The sequence below is a fragment of the Ursus arctos genome, unplaced genomic scaffold, assembly GCF_023065955.2.
Source record: "Ursus arctos isolate Adak ecotype North America unplaced genomic scaffold, UrsArc2.0 scaffold_36, whole genome shotgun sequence".
Lineage (NCBI taxonomy): Eukaryota > Metazoa > Chordata > Mammalia > Carnivora > Ursidae > Ursus > Ursus arctos.
In genome coordinates, this window is record NW_026623050.1 from 9391251 (window position 1) to 9415029 (window position 23779).

At 40.0% G+C, this 23779-nt stretch overlaps 1 protein-coding gene across 1 annotated transcript; it reads left to right on the plus strand.

Moving 5' to 3' along the window:
• Window positions 1–14: 14 nt before the first annotated feature.
• Window positions 15–23545, plus strand: PDIA3 (protein disulfide isomerase family A member 3). Its single transcript, XM_026479841.4, has 13 exons — window positions 15–419; window positions 5527–5605; window positions 8111–8228; window positions 12765–12872; window positions 14241–14370; window positions 18072–18188; window positions 18489–18614; window positions 19377–19559; window positions 20357–20465; window positions 21045–21173; window positions 21727–21806; window positions 22837–22894; window positions 23105–23545. The coding sequence occupies exons 1-13, from the start codon at window positions 253–255 to the stop codon at window positions 23216–23218; spliced, it is 1518 nt and encodes a 505-aa protein (XP_026335626.1). The 5' UTR covers window positions 15–252; the 3' UTR covers window positions 23219–23545.
• The last annotated feature ends 234 nt before the right edge of the window (window positions 23546–23779 follow it).

Consider the following 23779-nt stretch of genomic DNA (forward strand, 5'->3'; position numbering starts at 1 on the left):
CTCGGCCCCGCCCCGCGCTCCGGCCACTCGGCGGTTACCAGCTGGTCCCGCCCGCCCGACGCAGGCGCCTCGCAGCCAATCGGCGGCTGCCACACTGCGGCCCGAGCCGGGCTGGGGGGTTGGGACCTCCGGCTGCAGGTCCGCCTGGGCCAGACGCGCGAGCGCAGGCACAGGGTGCGTGGTTGTGGCCGGCCTCCGCAGTCCCCGCCGAGCCCCGACCCTCCCGGCCGCCCCTAACCTCACCTCGTAGTCATGCGCCCCCGCTGCCAAGCGCTGTTCCCGGGCGTGGCGCTGCTTTTCGCCGCGGCCGGTGTCGCCTCTGCCTCCGACGTGCTGGAACTCACTGACGACAACTTCGAGAGTCGCATCTCCGACACGGGCTCTGCGGGCCTCATGCTCGTCGAGTTCTTCGCCCCTTGGTGAGGCCACTAAGCCGGGGCGCGGGAGGGAGGGAGGGCTGGGCCGGGGGCGAAGGCTCGGGAACGGTTGGGCCTACGTAGTGCCGGCGCCCTCCACCATTTCGGCAGGCCCGGCTGCAGCCGGCAAATTTCCCACCCCCGGGTGGCCGAGCAGCGTCGCCGAGAGCGGAGAAGTCGGTGCTGAGCGCCTGGAGCGAGACCCGGGAAGAAAACCCGAAGGCCCGGCTCACGCAGGGCCACATCCTTACCTCGCTGCTCTTGCGGCACTTCCTATTCGCAGAGGGTTTAACCACCCCCGACCCCGCTTAGATTGGTATCTTTACTGGCTGAGTCAGTGTTCACGCTCTCCAGCCTACAAAGGGTATCTTTACAGGTTCTGGCTGAGTCAATGTTAATGCTGTCCATCCTACAAACGAGGCATCTCAAGGCCTTATATCGGAAGCGAACGTTCACCAAGTGCAGAGGCCCTGGGCCCCCAGAGTACTTCCTTTCTTCTTGCCCCACGCCCCGCAGCCATTGGTTTCTAGCCAAGGTCACTCAGTGGCTGCAGAATGGTCATAAGTGCTTTCTTGAGGCAGGCAACTGTTTTGTCCCATCGCATGGTGCACACTTTCTCCATTAAGCTGATCGGCACCATCAGAATCCCGTCAGAAAGAGTAAGTGAAAAGAGTAATGCTGGCAGAAGTCTGTCTAAACTGTCGGTTTTAATTAGGATTTCTAAAAAATACCCGAAAAGACTCCAGTGAGAAAGTAACCATTATGGGGAGAAATAGTCCACTTCAGGGTGTTATAACTGAACAAGGATGTGAATTCCTTAGGATACAACTAACTCAAAAAGTTGGGGGTGGGGGGAGAGAGCAAATAGGATTTATCACTCAGTAGACCTGAATGGTTTTTTTGTTTGTTTTGTTTGGTTTTTGTTTGTTTGTTTTTAAACTCCCAGATCTTTACCACAGAGAGCCATGATTATTTTCAGGCTTGGGATGGCTCATTATATTCATGCTGATTACAGTACTTAATTTTTTTCCTCCTGCCACAATACTTTTAATTAAAAACTATTTGTATTCAAAAGTATCAGTGAAACAAAGTTGGTGTATAACTTTTACTTGTTTCTAACTCTGGTCTTCACTCAGCAAGGGTCCAGCTGACTTGCTGGGGGTAATACTAGAAGTCCGGTAATGAAGACCACCCGAACCAGAAAGATGTGTTAGAGGCAACAAATATTGTTTTCAGCTTGTGACAGATTTTATGTTCAGGGCATTCCTGTGGCCAACTGGTAGTACTGATTACACATCATAGGTGGTCTTTTGTTATACATCTTCAGAAGTCACATTCCATCTTAGAAACAACTCTTCCCAATCATATAACCTTGCTGTTAACTTTGAAGGGGAGTAACTGTACTTAGAGTGACTGGATGGGGTTCTCTCAAAACTGGGTGGTGGTTCTGTGACTACAGGGGTCAACATAAGTCAGTCCCTGGAGACTAATGGGCTATTAGACTATTCGACTATTCGTTTAAAGCAGATTTTGGGTTTTTTTTGATTGAACATGTTCTTTCCTACTTTATTTATTTATTTTTTTTATTTAATGATTTTTTATTATATTATGTTAGTCACCATACAGTACATCCCCGGTTTCTGATATAAGGCTCGATGATTCATTAGTTGCGTCTAACACCCAGTGCACCATGCAATACGTGCCCTCCTTACTACCCATCACCGGTCTATCCCATTCCCCCACCCCCCTCCCTCTTTCCTACTTTAAATTGTTGCATGTGCTTGTCTGAAAACTGCATATCCCGTCATGCACTAAACTATCCCCAAAATTGGGTGGATCCTTGCTGTGGTGTCTGCTTTTAATTGGTCTGGAAGGTAAGGTAATCCTCCACAGTCCTGGGAAGCAGGATCGGTTTTCTGAGTGACTAATTTGGAATCAAGGAAGTCTCCTGTTGATAATGTCCTTATTTCTTCACATTCAGCTATTTTTATTTATTAATACTTGAAGTAGAAATGTTTCCTGACTGCTGTAATCCTTTGTACAGATCAGAACTAACTCACAAGTTAGATAGGATCAGTTAAAGAATCCTATTGAAAGTAAATTGACCTATTTTGAGCAAGTTCTTCATCTCATTTGTTTTTGGGTATTTTTTGCTCTTTCATTTTATAGTAAAAGTGAAAGATTTCTTTGTATTTGACTTTGTAGACTCATATTTCCATTATGGAGTTAATCATCTGTGTAAGAATGGGAGTACGTGAATTTCTCTGGGGAAATAAATAGCACTATTTAAATGTGATAGTATCTGAAGATTTATTGATCAGCATTAAGTAAATTTAAGTCCTCAACATCTACTTATGTTGTAGATTTGTGCTCTACCCTCTAGGACAGTAGTATTAAATGATATCTGATATGCAGTGTTTCTGGAGTACATACAGAAAAAAAACTGTGTGGATAGTATAAAATGAAATATTTCTTTTTATAATGCTGATCCTTTACTGGGAATTTCTGATGTATCCTCCCACCCCAAATTGATCATTTCAACAAGGTTTAGCTCCTTGGACAACTAACTGGTTGCTCCCGCCTCTCAACTGGGACCTAATATTGTCTTGTCACCCCTGCCAGACTGGTGTTCCTACAGGGAAAGGACTACATCAGTTTTTCCGTTAGAGACATTTGTCACATGAGGTAATGATTGTTGAGTGAATATGTGTTGGGATTCATTATTACTGCTAGGTACCATCCCTGAAGGTGATGGAATTGTTTGTGTTTTAATACTGTCTAGGACTGGGTGAAAGAAGTAGTGGTTAATCTTGATGTTCATCTTCAGACTCCACCTGAGTTCTATTCCCGGTGAATTTGAAGAAGGCAGTCTCCTCTGGTCTCCCTAGAACTCGTTAAACAGGTCTTTCCTTTGGGCATTTGATGACCTTATGGATGCAGCAAATGCTTAGGGCAGTTTTCAGTCCCAGCCTTGATACTTATACACATATCCCCCTTAACACCCCTGGTTCTCTCCATGGGTATTTTTTATATGCATCTGGGTTGATACCCTCTGGTCTGATCTAATTATTTTATACTATTTTTTTCTCTTCAAATGTTTTGATATGGTTGTGGTGAAACTATTCTTAAATCTGTTGCCCCAGCCTTCTTGATAATTACATATTCAACAGAAATCTCTCTTTTGTTTCTTTTCTGTTCTCATTGCTCTCACTCCGGTCCAAGCTTTCATTATCTGCCATGCGAAATATATTATCTTCTAGGTGGCTTTTATTTTTATCTCTACTTTCCCCCTTCCTGTTAGACATATTGCTGACTGATGTAGTCTTAATACACGTAACATTTATTATCTCTTAATAACAACAAAGCCCTCCACAGTTCTCCAGATGTATCATTTTCACTAGTAATTTTACCTTTGCTCTACTATTCCCCTTATCTAAAATACCCCAGGACAGGTCCTGGCTGAAGCCTTAAATTCTTAAAGGCCCAGATCCAATTCTTACTCCCTTTAAATTTTATTATTATTTTTTTAATCTTTGCACCCTTATGTTCCCCAAAGCCTGAATTTCTTGGATAAATTGGTTATTTTATTAAATCAATTAGGATCTGTGTGTTTTTGTTGGAACCCAAGTACATGAGTTTTTAATTTATTTTGCAATATAAAAGGAATACAGAAGATGTAATGAATAATACCATATTCCATATACATGTAAGATGGCACGGATTGTGAGGGGAATCCTTATGTCTCACAAAGAAGGAAATCCTACTATTGAAACTATGACACAATTGTGAGGGACACATGCCAATTTCAGAAACGGTAAAATGTGTGTCCATGAAATACAGTATAGGGAATAATACCATTTATTCACCACCTGGCTTAAAAATTAAAGCCAATACAGTTGAAACCTATACATCCCTTCCCCATATCACCATTCCTTCATTTAAGCTTTTTAATGATTATTTTTGAATAGAACTCCTAAAGATCTTGTAGTTCTTTGTTTTAATCAAGTTTTAGGGGCAAAATGTTTCCAAGTTATTTGTCCATCACTTAGTAAAATAAATTTTGAGACTATTGGCTAAGAAATATATAAGGTTAAGTTTCTTCCATGTTTCCTTCTGTTTTCTAATTCTATTCTTGCTATCCGTGGGGAGATTACAGAACTACTTTACCTTCTCAAAGTGTTCGCTCCGCAACCCACTGGGTTTTGAAGGGATGACATTTAGCTGGTGCTAGCTATACGTTGATAAGGAGGAGTAGCTCTCCCTTCCCCCATTGCATATACAGTGTGCCTATGGGACTCTTAGGACTTCCCAGGCTAGGAGCAGGTATTTCTGATGGCCCTCTGGGAAAATATTCTGACAATGTTTTATCCTCATCAGTGCTTACAGCCAGATGAACTGTGTAGCTGTAAAAATAGGGCTTGCTGTCTTAAATACGTCATTCTAATGCTGTGTTGAAACTCAGTTGAGAAGAAAAAAAGGCTCTAACAGCTGTTAAAGTATCTATAGCAAATGAGTGCCTTTTGGGCCTCATTCTGCTACCCCCTCAAACTGGGTTTTTGGACAAAGGGATTCCTATTGAAGGAATGGAGAAAAAGTACTTGATGGTGATTCTTAGAGTTAAATCATACTTGGAACCTTATAAGGTTTCAATCACTGTATTTTTAAGAATCACAATGCTGATTTCCTGAGGGAAAAAATGTGCCTTCTTTTGGGAAATGCTAACAGAAATGGGATTGCTGCTATCTTGCTTTTCATTTTATCCTCATTAATTGGTCCGAAAGGCTTGGGCCCTTTCCCTCTTTAATGTGGGGTATAATTCTGACTATAATTTTCAAGGCTCAGTTGTACTTAACTGAGAAAATAGATGACTGCTCTGAACTAAGCTAGTCCTGTAGAGTCAGCCTCAGGTTAGGGATAGTACGTTTGCCCTCTGAGAGCTCTGGTTACTTTATCAGTAATGGATGTTGTTCAGGTGATGTTTTTGCTTTTGGAAGCACCTACTAGTTCAAAAGTAGTATAATAGTTTGAGGTTCATCCTTGAGAAACATGGTTAACAATCTTGAAGGATCAAACTGAGAATTTGGCTTTTTTTTTTAATGTATTTATGTAGGTGTGGACACTGCAAGAGGCTTGCCCCTGAGTATGAAGCCGCAGCAACCAGATTAAAAGGAATAGTCCCATTAGCAAAGGTGAGTCTAGGCAGATTCTTCATTAAAGAAAATGGGGTATTTTCCATGTGATCTTACAGACGAACACATGCAAAGGGGGAAACAAAAAAAAGGAGACAGGGAAACAAGCCTTAAGTGACTCTTAAGGGTAGAAAACAGAGGTTTGATGGAGGGAGGTGGGTGGGGGATGGGCCAGATGGGTGCTGGGTATTAAGGAGGGCACTTGTGAGGAGCACTGGCTGTTGTATGTAAGTGACGAATCATTGACTCTCCAGAAACCAATTTTTTAAAAAATTTTATTTATTTTAGAGAGCGTGTGCATGAGTGGGGGGAGGGGAACAGGGAGAAGGAGAGAATCTCAAATGGACTCCGCTAAGCCTGGAGCCTGACGAGGAGCCTAACGGAGGCTGGATCTCCCAACCCTGAGATCATGACCTGAGAGGGAATCAGGAGTTGGACCCCTCAACCAAGCTACCCAGGCACCTCTCCAGTAACCAATATTACACTCTATGTTAACTAAAATTTAAATTAAAAAAAAAAAAAGAAAGAAAATGGAGTATTTTAAATAGTAATTTGTAAAATTAACATTGATTTAATCTAATCTACTCTTATGGTACTAAGAAGAGAACACTAGTTTCTGGGCAAATGCACAACTGACTATTGTATTAATTATGGTTTTAAAGATTAAAAGTAGTGAAACCAAGGGAATTACTGGAATAAGAAAGAGGTAAAATACATGGTAAATAAGAAGGGGCAAATATGGAAACTATAGTATTCAAAGTCAGAGGAAAATTATTGAATAAATGAGTTCCTTAAACTACCTTATGATACTCATAGTGATGGGAATAGGAAAATGATAGGGTGTTATAAGTATGTAACTAATTGGTCAACTATAAACTTGGTATTTGCCTTTACCATCATAGTAATGCTTCTAGAGTTTTCCATTATTCTGTAGTAAACCTGAGTTGCTGCAGTATAAAAGCTCACATCTGCACCTGGGTGGCTCAGTTGGTTAGGCGTCCAACTCTTGATTTCAGCTCAGGGTCGTGAGATTGAGCCCCACTTTGGGCTCTGTGCTGAGTGTGGAGCCTGCTTAAGATTCTCTCCCTCGGGGGCGCCTGGGTGGCACAGCGGTTAAGCACCTGCCTTCAGCTCAGGGCGTGATCCTGGCGTTCCGGGATCGAGCCCCACATCAGGCTCCTCCGCTATGAGCCTGCTTCTTCCTCTCCCACTCCCCCTGCTTGTGTTCCCTCTCTCGCTGGCTGTCTCTATCTCTGTTGAATAAATAAATAAATAAAATCTTAAAAAAAAAAAAAAAAGATTCTCTCCCTCGGGTGCCTGGGTGGCACAGCGGTTAAGCATCTGCCTTCGGCTCAGGGTGTGGTCCCGGCGTTATGGGATCGAGCCCCACATCAGGCTCCTCTGCTATGAGCCTGCTTCTTCCTCTCCCACTCCCCCTGCTTGTGTTCCTTCTCTCGCTGGCTGTCTCTATCTCTGTTGAATAAATAAATAAAATCTTTAAAAAAAAAAAAAAAAGATTCTCTCCCTCCTCTTCTGTCCTTCCCTTGCCCACGTGCTTGCACGCTTGCTCTCTCTCAAATAAATAAATCTTTAAAAAAAAGTTCATATCTTGGGTCAGCCTCAAGTAAATAGTTCATACATATATAGGACTGTTTTTGGAAACTGCTTTTAATCCTGATGTTTCTATAGCAGTTTGCCTTGGGGGAAAAAGAAAGTTCAGTCATGATTTAATTCGTGCCTTGTGTGGCTGTAGCCTGTGTTTCTATGGACACATTACTTTTCTACACCTCAGTTTATGTTGAAGCATTGGGACCATACCTCAGAATCTTGTGAAGGGTAAATGAAGTAACATATGCAAAGTGCCTGTAGCACTGCTGACTTTAGAGTTAGTGGCTAAATAGATAGGAATTGTTTTCCTTCTTCCTGATAGTTCTCTCTAGATCTACCTTGTTATAGTTTAGTCCATATTCAGACTGTCTCAGGGAGCATATTCAAATATTGATACTTTGCTAATAACTCCAAATAATTTGCCAAATCAAATGATACTCCACCCCACCTAAAGGATATGTACGTCCACCCATCATCCATCACCCATCCATCCATCCATCCATCCATCCATCCATCCATCCATCCCCTTTATAATAATCATTACCAAAGTAAGAAAAATACTGTTAATAATTTAAGTGATTTATCCCTCGCATATTCTAAGGCAGAAAGAAGGCAGAGACCACTGCTTTAAATAATAGAGACTTAGAGGGAAGAATTTAAATAGTCATTCATGCATTTTGTAGGTGTTCCAGTGGTCTAAATGTTAACCAATTCTTTAGGTGATTGTGAAGTAACTAGCCTAGCACCAGTCTGCCTTTAAAATATATGTTCTGTGGTATGTGTGCAAAGAATTGCTTGATCCTCTTATGATTTGAACAGTCTTAATATTTTGGGAACATAGGAGGAGCCTGCAACAAGCATCTGGATAACAGATGGTTCGTGTATTTTAATCTTTAGGTTGATTGTACTGCCAACACGAACACCTGTAATAAGTATGGAGTCAGTGGATATCCAACCTTGAAGATATTTAGAGATGGTGAAGAAGCTGGTGCTTATGATGGGCCCAGGACTGCCGGTAAGGATCCAGGATTACATTTTAGAAACTGAATTTGTTAAGTGCCCTGTTTTTATAGTGGGAACATGACATTTTTCTATACAACAGACTTGTAATCTTAAAAAATTTCTCATCTAAAGGGTGCCTGGGTGGCTCAGTGGGTTAAGCATCTGCCTTTGGCTCAGGTCATGATCCCAGGGTTCTGGGATCAAGCCCCACATCAGGCTCTCTACTCAGCAGAGAGTCTGCTTCTCCCTCTGCCTGCTGTTCCTCCTGCTTGTGCTCTCTTTGTCTCTGTCAAATAAATAAATAAAATCTTTAAAAAAAAAAAAATTCCTCATCTAAGAGGTCAGTTTGATATCTAACAAAAGACTTCTCTAAATAAACAGGTTATGTATGTGATGTAGAAACTTGAGTTTCTTGAGTTATAAGGTCTAGGCATTTTTTCATTTGACCTGTTTATTGAGTACTTACTCTGTGCCAGATATTCTAGATATACGAGGTGCTCTGTATTTATTGATAAACAAAACAGACAAGGTTCCTACTCTTACGTGCTTACATTCTACGAAATGAAGAGAAGAAGACAACAATCAAGTTTAAAAGTATATATGGATAACTACTTTACATCCTAAAACACAACACATAACAGAAAATAATAAGTGTCAATGAGGATGCAGAGAAATTGAAACCATTTTGCACTGTTGGTATAAATGTAAAGTGGTATAGCTGCTATGGAAAACAGTATGGAAGTTCCTGAAAATAAAAAAAAATAGAATTACTGAACAATCTACCAATTCTCCTTCTGGATATGTACCCCAAAGAATTAAGAGCAGGGTCTCAAAGATACATTTGTATGCCCATGTTTATAGCTGCATTATTTACAATAGCAAAGAGGTAGAAGCAACCCAAGTGTCCGTCAGTGGATAACTGGACGTACAAAATCTGGCATATTACTAATAATTATATATAAATATACTGTGGAATACTCACTCTCAAAAAGGAAGTTCTTTATCCATGTTATGTATATTTTATCACAGTTAAAATTACTTAATTTCAATATATAAGATAAATTCATTTAGTGATAAGAGCATTAAAGGAGAAAAATAAAACCATATGGTGTGATAGTGACTGGGTTTGGGAGTACCACATCATCAGAGTTATCAGGGCTGTAACCTTTGAGCTGAGACCTGAATGATAGGAATGAGCTAGCCTTGAGAAGATCTGGGGCAGAACCTTCCGAGCAGAGGGAAAGGCTCTAAGGTATACAAAAAGGCCTTAAGGATATAATTGAGTTTGATGAGTTCAAGGGACAGAAAGACCATGTGGCTGGAATATAATTAGCATGGATGGCAGATGAAGCTTGGTTGTTTTTGTTTTGTCTTGTTTTGTTTTGTTTTAAGATTTTTTATTTACATGACGGGGGGGAGGGGGGTGTCACGGAGGGGGAGATAGCGTAAGCAGGGGTAGCAGCAGAGGGAGAAGTAGGCTCCCCATTAAGCAGGGAGCGCTATGCAGGGCTCCATCTCAGGACTCTGGGATCATGACCTGAGCTGAAGGCAGACGCCTAAACGACTGAGCCACCCAGATGCCCCAACAGATGAAGTTTGAAAGGTAAATGGGGACTGGATCCTCTAGGGCCTATAATTGATGAGAAAAAATATTTTGGACAATTTTGCCTTGAGTTTTTCAAGTAATGACACACATTTTATTTACTTTTTTGTGATGGAAGGCTAAGAGAAAGGGGGTTCAGTGGGTATTTTAGGGAGGTGGAATTTTTTCAGTCTGCATGATTGTTACTCATACACAAAGCTCTACACAACATGGCCATGCCACTACCTAACTCTCATATCATCTTAAGATTGTTTCACCTTAGGACCTTTGCCCTGGTTATATTCCCAGCCTGAAATGATCTTTCCTTATATTTTCACGGCTTGCTCCTTTTTGTCATTCAGATCATGGCTTAAATTTCACCTCCCAGACGCTTACCCAGGCCACCAGACCTAAAGTAGCCACCCAGTCATTTTCTTATCACATCATCCTCTTAATTCTCTACATCGTGCTAATTGTTACATGATTTTTTAGTTGTTTATTGGGAGATTTTGTTTATTATTTGGAGATTTACTTAAACTGTAAGCTCTAAGAAAGCAGAGACTTTGTTTACTTTATTTACTACTGTCTCCAGCATCTGAACTCTACACATGCAGTAGATACTCAGTAACTCTTTGTTGAATGCGTGAAAAAATACTTTGACTCCACTGAGGTCATTTAGTCAACACTTAAAATTTGATATATCTAAGCACAGAAGGAAAAAAAAAATTCCTGAGCTTAAAAGTATTAATGAAGAACCCCATGTTACCATTCAGATTTTATTTGTTCAATTTAGGATGGAATTAGCAGTTAGAGTTATTGAAATGTTATTCTGAACTTGAGCATGTCTTAACTAAATTGTAGGTGAACCCAATTAGACTGCTACTGGTCAGATACTATATGTCACTTGGGCTGTAACATAGATTTCTTTAATTTTAGAATTTCTTAGTATCTGGGGCGCCTGGGTGGCGCAGTCGTTAAGCGTCTGCCTTCGGCTCAGGGCGTGATCGCGGTGTTATGGGATCGAGCCCCACGTCAGGCTCCTCCGCTATGAGCCTGCTTCTTCCTCTCCCACTCCCCCTACTTGTGTTCCCTCTCTCGCTGGCTGTCTCTATCTCCGTCAAATAAATAAATAAAATCTTAAAAAAAAAAAAAAAGAATTTCTTAGTATCTGACTAGGAGGTCAGATGTTTGGGTACTTAGAATGTATTATTTTGTTCATGCACTTCTCTGCGAACTATGCTGTTTGCCCTCCTGCTTAAATTGGTTGCTCTGCACTCCCTTTATACCTTCCACAGAATTTTAAATATTTAGGGAGAAAAGTAACACTTCTCATCATAGACACAGGTTAAAGTTCTTTATAATTTATATCATGATATAATAAGCCTCATACTCAATTTCAATTAGTCCGTTGATGCAACCCCTCCTATGTGAGGAATTGAGGAAAATACTTAAAAGGAAAAAAAGTCCATGACTGGAGAGAGAAGGAAGAAACATTAGAAAAAATGCAGAATAGGCTCAATCACGTTGAAAGAGTTAAACAGCACTCTGTCTCAGCCAGTTAACAAATCAGTAGAGTACTTAGAAGAGAAGGGGGTGCAAGAGGTGGAATATTATGGAGGAGGAGCATTGCCTTTGTCTGGCCTGTGGGCATTTTGAGCCTATGAATGGTTTTAGTGGACCCCAGAAGAAGTAGATTAATGGGCTGTCAACTAGGCTTAAGGGCTAAGATGATTTTTTGTGTTTTCTAAATTGTTTTACTTATCTGGCCCATTTCACCTCAGTAGGAAAGTGTGCTATAGGTGGGTCCTGTACATGGCATAATTTGACCGATATGTAGTTAAACCCTTATACTAGCTAGCCAGGTTCGTGCATTTTCTGCCTCTAAAATGTAAGGCTACAAGTGACTCTTTGTGCTACTTGAGAATAAGGGATTTGTTTACTTACTTTATTTATAAAATGGGTGTTTCTCAAACTTAAGTGCTAATAAGTATTATTCCAGAGCTAGGTATATCACTGAGCAAAACAGACAAAAATCCTTATGCATTTGGAATTTGTCATGGGAAGAGATAGATGAAAATAATAAGGACAGAGTACTCATTAGGCGGGTGAAAAGTGCTATAGAGGAAGATAAAGGCAGGGGAGGGAATCCAGGAGCATTGGAGGTGACTAGGTTTTCGTTTACAATGGGATGGTCAGGGAGAGCTTTGTTGAGAAGATGACATCTGAGTAAAGACCTAAAGGAGGTGAGGACGGGAGCCAGGAGGATATCTGGGGAAAGTGTTCTAGGCAGAGAGAATAACATGAGCAAAGGCATTATTAATTTGTACTGCTATAAACACTTTAATACAGGGGTATAAAATAAGTATAGTCTCTTTGAGGAGGTAGTTTGACAATTATAAATGCATGTATTCTTTGACCCAGTGAATCCACTTCTAGGAATTTACCCTACAGATCTACTCAGTCATGTGCAAAATGACATTAGTACAAGGTAGTTTATTGCAGAATTATTTATAACAGCAAGAAATTGGAAACAAATGTCCATCCTATGTGTCTGAATAAATTATGGTGCATGCGTACAATAAAACCCCATGCAGGTATAAAAAACACTGGAGTAGCTCTTTATGTACATTGGCATGAATTATCTCTAAACTATATTAAATGACAAAAACAAAATAAAGAATAGCATAGGTGTATGCTGCCATTTGGGGAGAAAAGAAAGAAAAGAATAAATATGTAATTGCTTGTTTATGCATAATATGTCTGTTTTAAAGATTATATTTTTGAATAATCTCCACACCCAACGTGGGGCTCCAACTTAGAACCCCGAGATCAAGAGTCACATGCTCCACCGACTGAGCCAGCCAGGTGCCTCCCTTTTGAGCCTGTTGAATTTTGAATTATGTGAATGATTGCCCTCTCAAAAATTAGAAATTTGTATTGCTATGATCTTTGATCTTATCTTTTAAGATGGAATTGTCAGCCACCTGAAGAAGCAGGCAGGACCAGCTTCGGTTCCTCTCAGGACTGAGGAAGAATTTGAGAAGTTCATTAGTGATAAAGATGCTTCTGTGGTGGGTAAGTAGCAAATACTTGATTATTTGATTATTACAACAAAATCATCAATTTGGTTTCAAAAACCCTCTGTGTCTGAGTAAACAACAAAGTTAAACCAGTTTAGGAAACCTTGGGGGCAGTTGAAAAGACAACGCGTAGATTTAGGTCAGCATTACTATAATGTGGAAAAAATTGGTTTTATTGGAGTGGCTTTGTGTTCTTACAGATAAAGATGTGATTTCAGTTAAAGACCCAAATAGAAGTATCTTCAGCTTTTTCTGTCACATCTCAAACTCAGAGATTTTGCTCAATAGGGTAGTTAAAATTGAAAATAAGGTTTTAAGGTGGGAGGATACTAGTAAATAATAAACCTCTGTGTCTACTGTTTTCACAGTAGTAGGGGATTTAGTTCTTGAGGTCAAATTGCTAGGATTTGTGTACTTTGCGTTCTCGGGTGTTACAGTATCTCATTTTATCCTTAAAATAACTTGCGGTTAAATACATTCTACATCTTGAGTGTTCTTTCTTTTGTTTTAAACATAATGTATAATGTATTTGACTTAAAAAATAAATTTAAACGTATGATCTGTGTTTTCCTTTTCTTAATCTCATAATTATTATAATAAAACTGACTTTCTGGCCATAGAAGATGGTTTGTAATTTCAGTTTGACTAAAAGCCAAATCTTATCATCTGGATTTTACTGATTCTGTATATTTTCAAGGAGTTACCTATAAGCAGACATTTAATAAACACTTAGGTTTCAGTCACTTTTCTAGACTTGAAGTTCTGACAAGTCAAAAAATACAGTAAAGTAATTGATGGTTTATTTGACATACTGTCTTATTTGATCCTTCTGACACCTAAAATAGTCCCTGAAACTCTAAGAAGTTAAACAGTTTGCCCAAATCTATTTAATGGTGAAAAACTAGAAAAGTCTTGAATTCTGATAAATCCTCTCCCTTGGCTTCCTGGGACAATTTTTTTTTTTTTTTAAGGGTAGAGGGAAAATTTCATCCTAAGTATTTTGTCAAGTATCCTAGGTAGTCATGGCAAAGCAGACCCAGTGCTGTTACCTGTCGTGCTTTGCTTACCTGTGAATAGAATGAAGGCTTTGAAAATAGAAGAATTTTACGAGATGCCTGGGTGGCTCTGTCGGTTAAGCGTCTGCCTTCAGCTTAGGTCATGATCTCAGGATCGTGGGATTGAGCTCCGTATCAGGCTCCCTGCTCGAGGCTCTCCCTCTCCCTGCCGCTCCCCCTGCTTGCGTGCTCTCTCTGACAAATAAATTTTAAAAATCTTAAAAAAAAAATGAAAATAGAGGAATTTTTAAGTTTGATTATGTTTCAGCACTTACTGTTTCTTCCTTGTGTTTACATTTTTTGTATAGGTTTTTTCAAAGATTTATTCAGTGAAGCTCACTCTGAGTTTCTAAAAGCAGCCAGCAACTTGAGGGATAACTACCGATTTGCACACACCAATGTGGAGTCTCTGGTGAACAAGTATGATGATGATGGAGAGTAAGTGACTTGAGTTGAATACCCTTGTAAATTTCTGGACCAAGTCCAAATTGTATGAGCTGGTGATTTTTATGCCTAGTTCTTCCAAAAGATTTATTAAACTAAGTGCTAGGAATTCTTGCTGCCTTTGAGGTGCATCTAGTAGGGGGAGAGAGTGAACATATTTAAAAATGTAAGTGTTAAGTGAGTATTATAGGTGTTACAATAGAAATGAATGCAGGGTGTGCCGGAAGAACAGGGAGTGATTTTTTCCTTCGGGGTGGGGAGTAGTATCAGAAGAAACTTCATAGAGGAGTTGATTCTTGAGGTATGTCTTGAAAGATAAAATTTTCCAGGCAGGTTATGGCAGTTGGGATAAAAATTATTCCAAATAGGGGTGCCTGGGTGGCTCAGTCAATTAAGCATCTGATTCTCAACCTCAGCTTAGGTCTTGATCTCAGGGTCGTGAGTTTAAGCCTCACATGGGGCTCCACACTGGGCGTGGAGCCTACTTTAAAAAAAAAAAAAAATTATTCCTGGGATGCCTCAGTGGCTCAGTCGGTTACGCGACTGCCTTGGGCTCAGGTCTTATCCTGGGGTCCTTGGGTCAAGTCCTGCATTGGGCTCCCTGCTCAGCAGGGAGCCTGCTTCTCCCTCTACTTGCCACTCTCCCTTTTTGTGCTCTATAGCTCTCTCTCTGACAAATAAATAAAATCTTTAAAAAGAAAAAAGAAAGGAAAAAAAACATTATTCCAGATAGAGCAGCAGAAGTGAAGGCCCCAAGATGTGAAACAACTTAGGAATGTTGAGACCTGTAGTACTACTAGAGTTTTGTTTATAAATGAGGTGATAGGGAAAGGTAAGCAGAGACCAAATTATAGAAGACTTTAAGTGCGTACAAAAGAATTTTGATTTTCTCTTTTAGACATGTGAGAGTCATTGAAACACTGAGCAGGAGAGTAATGTAATTTTTGTGTTTCAGAAGAAAAGTTGCTGGTACCCATGTGATGATGGTTTGAAAGGGGAGGAATGGCAAGGCAGTTAAGAGTCCAAACTAAGCGTGACCACCGAGAGACTAAATTAAGGCAACATTAGGGGCATGGAGAAGGAGAGAGTATAAAAAATGTAAACAGTAGGATTTGGTTCCTAGCCACGTGTGAAAAGAGGAAGATCTAGAATGAATGTAGGTTTCTATAACTTGGATGACTGGACCAACAACAGTCATCATCAAGCTGGGAAAAAGTTGAAGAGAAACAAATTTGAAGGGATTGATGATGAGTTCATTTTGGCCTAGTGAGTGAAAAGTTTGTGAGATGTCCCAGTGGTGAAGACCCAACAGACAACTGGATAAATGAGGTTAGAATTTGGGGAAAATTCTAAACTAGAGATAAACATTTATAGGTCAAGCACATGTAAATAATTATTGAAACCATGAGACTAGATGAGATCACTCAGGGTGAGCATATAAAGAAGAAGTGTGCCAAGGGCTAGTGTTACTGATTTATATTTAACTAAATGTGTAGTGTTTACTATGTGCTGTTTACTATTGACTCATTTAATCCTCTTAATAACTGGTGAGACAGATCTGTTACTATTTTATAGAGGAGAAAGCACTCAAAGAGGTTTAGTAATTTGCCTAGCTTCACAGCTGGTAAGTGGCAGAACTAGGATTTGAAACTAGAAAGTCCGGATGCAAAGTTGTACGTTTGACTGCCTCTCAGATTAAGACACACCAGGTCTGTAAATGGATGTGGAGCCACCCGTGACTCATTAAGCACATCACATATCAGTCTTAACCTTAGATGTGTTCGTTGCGGCTGCCTTTAAAGTGGCCTGTCAACTCCTGATGAGAAGTCTTACTGAGAAGACCTTAGGTGAAGGGTGTCTTAAAGTCATCATGTGTACACCAAGGCCGTAACATCATTAAAGATTATATTTGAAACTGCTGGATTTCTGTTTTTTTTAGAATAACTGCTCTGAAGTTGGTAACTACACTTAAAAAAACCCCTGCAGTATTATCCCTGTTCACATTTTTGCTTGCCCAGCATGTTTGTATTAGTTTCCCTTTTGCTATGTAGTTTCCCTGTGTTTTTTGTTTTTTTGTTTTTTTAGAGAGGGGTAGGAGGAAGAGCAGAGGGAGAGGGAGAAAGAGAATTTTCAGCAGACTCCCCACTGAGTGTGAAGCCAGATGTGGGGCTCAATCTCACGACCCTGAGATCATGACCTGAGCCACAGTCAAGAGTCAGACGTGTAACCAACTGAGCCACCCAGATACCCCTAAAATGCCTATGTTTTAATTAACATAAAGTCAGTGTGTAGGGGCGCCTGGGTGGCACAGCGGTTAAGCGTCTGCCTTCGGCTCAGGGCGTGATCCCGGCGTTATGGGATCGAGCCCCACATCGGGCTCTTCCGCTATGAGCCTGCTTCTTCCTCTCGCACTCCCCCTGCTTGTGTTCTCTCTCTCGCTGGCTGTCTCTGTCTCTGTCGAATAAATAAATAATCTTTAAAAATAAATAAATAAAATAAAAAATAAAGTCAGTGTGTAATACTGGAAGAGTGAGAGAGGGATATAAGGACTTAAAGGGCTGAAGCCTAGATAAAAACAAGTGATAAAGTTGTATGTGGGTGGGGGTGCTTGGGTGGCTCAGTTGGTTGAGCGTCTGACTTTTGCTTTCAGCTCAGGTCATGATCTCAGGGTTCCACAGCAGACTCCACACTGGGCATGGAGCCTGTTACGATTCTCTCTCTCCCTTTCCCCTCCTGCTCCTGCTCTGTCTCTCTTAAAAAAAAAAAAAAAAAAGTATGTGGGTAGGTGTGCAGTGTGTGGGGTGGAGAAATGAATGAAGGAGAACCTAGAGGTGAGATATTAGTAGTTAGACTTGTGGTATTTTCTGGGAAAGCTGGTACTTAATATAAACCCATGACTCAGAACCAATTGGGGTTCAGTTTTAGCTGAACAAAGCTAGAAATTAAAGAAGGAATTTGCTTCAAGTGTTCAGTGGAGTGAGGAGAGCTTGGCTTAGAGGGGCAAAATAGTACCAGCAAGAGAAAAATCGATAAACTTGGTTTGTTGGGATAAGAGAAGTATAGAACAGAGGAATTTCTAATGAACTCAAGCTAAACATTGTCTATAATTATATACTTACCTATAGAATTTTATAGCTGGAAGGAATCTTAAAGATATTTTCTCTACTGAAGTAATTCTTTTACTATGTGGGAAAGTTGAATTTTCAAGGGGCGTGCCGGGCAAGGTACCTTCCAATAAAAGTAAGCTCTACTTTATTGTACATACAGGGATTTGGGGGTAAGTTGGGTTCTGTTATTGTTTTTAAAGGTCTGGAAATTATCTATTCTAACCTCCTTAAGTCCCCTTTTATACTGAAGATAAAGCTGAAGCCCAAGAGGATTCAATTGATCCCTAGCACAAGGTCTTTAAAATTAATGGGGTTACAATTAGAACCAAAGTCTCCTAACTTTCCGACGCAAGGTTTATTAAACCTTCATACCCAATTATTGCACCTGAGATTAAGGTGGTTAGTTAGCACCTTAGCTTTGATGAGGTCATGTTGCCAAGTCTGTGTTCCCAGGAAAGAGTCCTTATGTGTTTAAATGGTGAAAAAAGTGGCAGCAAGAGTCGTCTGAGATTTAAATAAAGGATGGAAGATCATTCTGCTGCTGTCTACCTACTAATAGCTTTTTTCTTTTTTTTTTTTTTTTTAAAGAGGTATCACCTTGTTTCGTCCTTCACATTTAATGAACAAGTTTGAGGACAAGACTGTGGCATATATAGAACAGAAAATGACTAGTGGCAAGATTAAAAAATTTATCCAAGAAAATATGTGAGTACCTTTTTATATCTTGTTTGGGATTTCTTGGCTTCACTGTAGTTTCCTTACCTCAGTTAATAAGCAGACCCATGTTTTGGATTAAATAGCCTTATTCAAGGGATTGAACGGTAATGGTTGAAGTTTATATTAACGCAGTAATGTGTGGACCCTAGGACTCCTAGGAGGTATATTGCTCAGTACTTATCCTTTATGTTGAAAGTTTCTTTCCTTTGTAAGTGCTATCAGTTACTTTCTGATAGTTCCATAACGTAGCTAAACCTGCCAAATTTGATAATGGATTGTTTATTTCAGTTTTGGAATCTGCCCTCACATGACAGAAGACAATAAAGATTTGATACAGGGCAAGGACTTACTTGTGGCTTACTATGATGTTGACTATGAAAAGAATGCTAAAGGGTCTAACTACTGGAGAAACAGGTAATAAGGATCATTTTTCCCCTTAGTAAAGAAGTTTACCCAGTGTGTAAACAGTTTCTTCTAATTATCCTGTTACAGTGTATATAATGTGAGAGCCAATACGAATGGGAACAGTTGGCTCCCAAAAACCTTTTGAAGCTGTAAGGACAAATAGCAGACTGTTTCTAAAATCTGTCGGGCTTATCTTCCGTAGGTGTTCCTTTGCCTTGTGACATAGCTGGTTCCTAGCCTCCCAGTAAAAGATGCAAATGTGCTCGAGAATGTAGATATTAAATATTTAAATATTAATATTAAAAAAATAACCTTCATCAATTGATAATATTAAATATCAATTATTACAATAAATATTTAATATTGATTAAAATATTTAACTGAAAACATTAGATGATTAATATTAAATAATATTAAATATTTAAAATATTGTGCCTGTTTGCCCATTGAAGCTCTTAGTGCACTGTATCCTTACAAATTTACTTTTCATGTCAGTCATTATGCCTGCAATGTTTTAGTTATATAACATAGCAAGATTCAGTGGGAATGGACTATTTGATTGGTACCACCAGTTTGGCAGTGAAGTTCGGTAAGACATTGGAGTGTACCATAATTCTAATGTCGGTGCCCAAGAACATAGTTCAGACTGAGTCCAGAGGGCTGCGTGGACTGTAAAATTTAGTCTTTGCTTTCTAGCGTCTTGCTTCTTGATTTTAGATGTGCTTTACCACTATGGTATAAATCTTGGCATAAATATCTTGTTTCCCACAGAGTGATGATGGTAGCAAAGAAATTCCTAGATGCTGGAAACAAACTCAGCTTTGCTGTAGCTAGCCGCAAAACCTTTAGCCACGAACTTTCTGATTTTGGCTTGGAAAGCACTGCTGGAGAGATTCCTGTTGTTGCTATCAGAACTGCAAAAGGAGAGAAGTTTGTCATGCAAGAGGAGTTCTCGTGAGTTACAAGTTAACGTGGGTTTGGGATTTGATTCTGCAAAGAAACTTAAAGCCTTTTACACTACTAAGGATTTATGAAGAACATTAGAATGTGAAGATAAGTCTTCTAGCTAAGACCTATGATTGTCATTTTTCTCAATTAATTTAATTAATTATAGGTATTTAAGGATAACAATCCTTAATAAATTCTGAAAACTAACAAAAGGATAGCAACTTGGAATATTTACATGATTGCTTCCACCCTGCCATTAAAAATAGTAGATAGAGAACAGTGGACAGTAATTGGATGTAATTTCAGACCAGTGCAACCCCCTCCCATCCTTGTACAATGTCTTTTCTTCTTGAAATACTACCCTGGCCTACGGTAAACTCAGGGAATGGAAAGGTCTTAAAACCCTGGAAAAGTATGACTTTTCACCTTCTGAGACATTGGGAGATGAAAACCAGAGAAAATCTTCCTTGTGAGCAAATCAGTAAAACAAGATACCATAAATAGGTGGTATTCTCCAGAGCAACAAAGACCTGGTTCTTTTGCAGAAGTGAATTTCCAGAAGACCAGTGTTTTCTTCCTTCTCTGACCTTTCTAATCCACAAAGAACACACTAGAAATATAAGGAGGTGGTTTTCTGTTCAGTCAGTAGATCTGCATATTGAGAGATAAGCTTCTCCGGTTTTTAGCTTCCAATTTCTAACCTTGAAACTGAAGCTAGAACATGTTGAAACTATTCTAAGAAATTGCTTTTAATCCTGTCAGTGGAAGATGAACAAACCTGACCCTTGTCTTTCTAATTGTAGGCGGGACGGCAAGGCTCTTGAAAGATTCCTGCAGGATTACTTTGATGGCAACCTGAAGAGATACCTGAAGTCTGAGCCCATCCCAGAGAGCAATGATGGGCCGGTAAAGGTGAGGTGCTCACAGCCTCATCAAGGCTCTAAGCATCTGCCCGTCCTCACCTCCCCCTGCGCTCTTAGTTTTATTGAGATATAATTGACTCTCCTCATTTCTTTATTCCAAAAAATGCTGGGTCTAAGTGAGAACTTGTTGGCTGTCACGGTTTTTTTTTGTTTGTCCTCACCTCCCTGAGTCATAAAATAAGCATTGGCAGAACTCATAATGCTCAGTAGGGGCAAAAGTGTAAAATCTTAGAATTTTGGATGGTATTTATATTGGAACTAAGTTACTCTTCAGGGTAGAGCAAGCTAACCTCTAAGAATAGTTTCAAAGTTTGCTTTGAGATTGGGTAAGGGTTGAGTAGCACTTATTTCCTATGACTTCCTGAACAAAGTTTGACAGGTGACAGACATGGGAATGAGTTGGTTTCTGGAAAATGACCAGAACATCCTTAATACAATCTGTAATTGTAATTTGATTTTCAGTGACAATACATCAAACTTGAGAGGGTTTGGGTCCAGAAACAAAATAGCATGTGAATTTTATTCTTCACCTTGCCTTACCAACTAGAGGTTCTTTGGTGTATTCCAGGTAGTGGTAGCAGAGAATTTTGATGAAATAGTGAATGACGAAAATAAAGACGTACTGATTGAATTTTATGCTCCTTGGTGTGGTCACTGTAAGAATCTGGAACCCAAGTATAAAGAACTGGGAGAAAAGGTAAGTCTGAACCATATTCTGAAGATAAAAGTTTGAGTTGGGAAGTTGACACACATAATCAGCATTGGCTAAATTAGTTGTCCTAATTAATTCAGTACCTAAGTACTGGTAGATTTCTTTTCAGCTGTCTACTGTTTACTTTCTCCTGACTGCCCCCCTAGTGTCTCTAGCCTGTGCAGTGTCTCAGACACCTGTTCTGACTTTCCACTCCAAAGACTCAATCTAGATTGTAGTTAAAAGTATCCAGGCTTCTGAATTTTGGTAATGGCTTCTATGAATCCATTTATGTTTATGTTGACTTTGCCCTTGTAATGTCTTATTTAGGCCAGGTAATTTTGAAGGTGGCTGTAAATAGAATCTTAATATGGAGAAACCAAGAGAGAAAAGGGACTCTGTAGAAGGCTAGATACAATGTACAAGTCTCACTATTCTTTCTGTCTGAGCAGAGCTTACCCAGGTGTTTAAAAATGAGGTTATTTTAAGTGCTGATTTGACTAAGTGTCCCTCAGTCACCAAAAACGAAAGTTTAAAGATCTAACCTTTTCATTAACAGCTCAGAAAAGACCCAAATATTATCATAGCCAAGATGGATGCCACAGCCAATGATGTGCCTTCTCCATATGAAGTCAGAGGGTAAGTAGATTAAAAGCTAATAAAAGTGTCTAGGTGGTTGATAGGGAAAAAAATAAGTTCATAAACCACTTATTGGGCTTGGTTTAGGGAGTGGATCCCTCATTGCAGTTGAGCACAGAACTGCTGCCTTCCTGGCTTGGAGTTCTGCTGAATGGGTCCACATGACTGCCGCAGATTTTGTGAGCCCTCACATTACTGAGTTTTGATAGGATGTAAGCTAGCCACTGATGGAGAATAGTATCTGGTCCGAAATAGAAATTAGGGCGCCTGGGTGACTCAGTCTGTTGAGCATCCAACTCCTGATTGCAGCTCCGATCATGATCTCAGGGTTGTGAGATTGAGCCTTGCATAGGGCTCCACGCTCAGCGGGGAGTCTGCTTGAGATTCTTTTCCTCTGCCCCTCTCCCCCCTCCACCCCCCCACTCCGGTCGTGCTCTTACTCAAATAAATAAATATTTAAAAAGAAGAGAGAGAGAGAAATCATGAGGGGCGCCTGGGTGGGTCAGTTGCTTACGCGTCCAACTCTTGATTCGTGTTCAGGTCATGATTTCAGGGTGGTGAGATCAAGCCCCAGGTCAGCTCTACGTTGGGCATGGAACCTGCTTAAGATTCTCTCTCTCCTCCTCCCTCTGCCCCTCCACCCCCACTTGCATGCATGCATGTATGCTTGCTCGCTTGCTCTCTCTCAGAAAAAAAAAAAAAAAAAAAAAAGGGCACCCGAGTGGCTCAATCAGTTAATCAGCTGCCTTTGGCTCAGGTCATGATCCCAGCGTTCTGGGATCGAGTCCTTCATCAGGCTTCCTGCTCATTGGGGAGTCTGCTTCTCCCTCTCCCTCTGCCTGCCGCTCCCCCTGCTTGTGCACACGAGCGCTTGCTCTCTCTCTTGTCAAATAAATAAAGAAACTCTTTAAAAAAAAAGAAAAGAAAAGAAATAGAAATCATGAGAAGTTATTCCCAGAAACAGTTTTTGGGGAAGTATGTGTCGGTACCTGGAATGAGTTAACGGTTTTTTTTTTTTTTTTTAACCCAGTTTTCCTACCATCTACTTCTCTCCAGCCAACAAGAAGCTAAATCCAAAGAAATATGAAGTAAGTGCGTTGTCTCATCTCCCCACAAATATACACATACACACACACATCCAGTTCTTTGAGTTTTATTTAACTGGAAACTTTCAATTTCATGGTCAATATATGTGGTTGCTAATGTGCTTTTACAAACTCAGAAGTCTTCCTATTGGGGAAAAAAAATCCAGGGTTCTTTAAAAGATTAAATTTTCAGAGTGATCTTTCTGTTTTCAGGGTGGCCGTGAATTAAGTGATTTTATTAGCTATCTACAACGAGAGGCAACAAATCCCCCTATAATTCAAGAAGAAAAAACTAAGAAGAAGAAGAAGGCACAGGAGGATCTCTAAAGCAGCAGCCAAAAATGCCACTTTGTAAAAGGACTCTTCCACCAGAGATGGGAAGACCATTGGGGAGGACTGGGACCCAAATGGGATTATTACTCTCAGGGCAGAGAGGACAGAATGGATATAATCTGAATCCCGTTAAATTTTCTCTAAACTGTTTCTTAGCTGCACTGTTTATGGAAATACCAGGACCAGTTGATGTTTGTGGTTTTGGGAAAAATTATTTGTGTTGGGGGGAATGTTGTGGGGGTGGGGGGATTGAGTTGGGGGGTTATTTTCTAATTTTTTTTGTACATTTGGAACAGTGACAATAAATGAGCCCCCTTTAAACCGTCTTTTTTCCAAGAAATGGGGAACCAAGGTTTTCTAGATCAGCACTGTCCAATAGAACTTTCTGCAATGTTGGAAATAATTCTGTAATCTTCATTGTCTAATACAGGTAGCTACTGAGCGTTTGAAATATGGCTAAGAACTACATTTTAAATTTTCATTGATTATTAGTCACACATAGAGCTAGTGGCTATCATATTGGTCAGTGCTGCTGTAGACCAACTAACTGGATGC

What these genes read in the sequence shown, in the direction of transcription:
- PDIA3 (XM_026479841.4), top strand. Translation starts at nt 253, where the DNA reads ATGCGCCCCCGCTGCCAAGCGCTGTTCCCGGGCGTGGCGCTGCTTTTC. An exon ending in TGATGGGCCCAGGACTGCCG is followed by an intron (nt 8,229 to 12,764) that starts GTAAGGATCCAG and finishes TTATCTTTTAAG; the next exon opens with ATGGAATTGTCAGCCACCTG. An exon ending in AAATTTATCCAAGAAAATAT is followed by an intron (nt 18,189 to 18,488) that starts GTGAGTACCTTT and finishes TGTTTATTTCAG; the next exon opens with TTTTGGAATCTGCCCTCACA.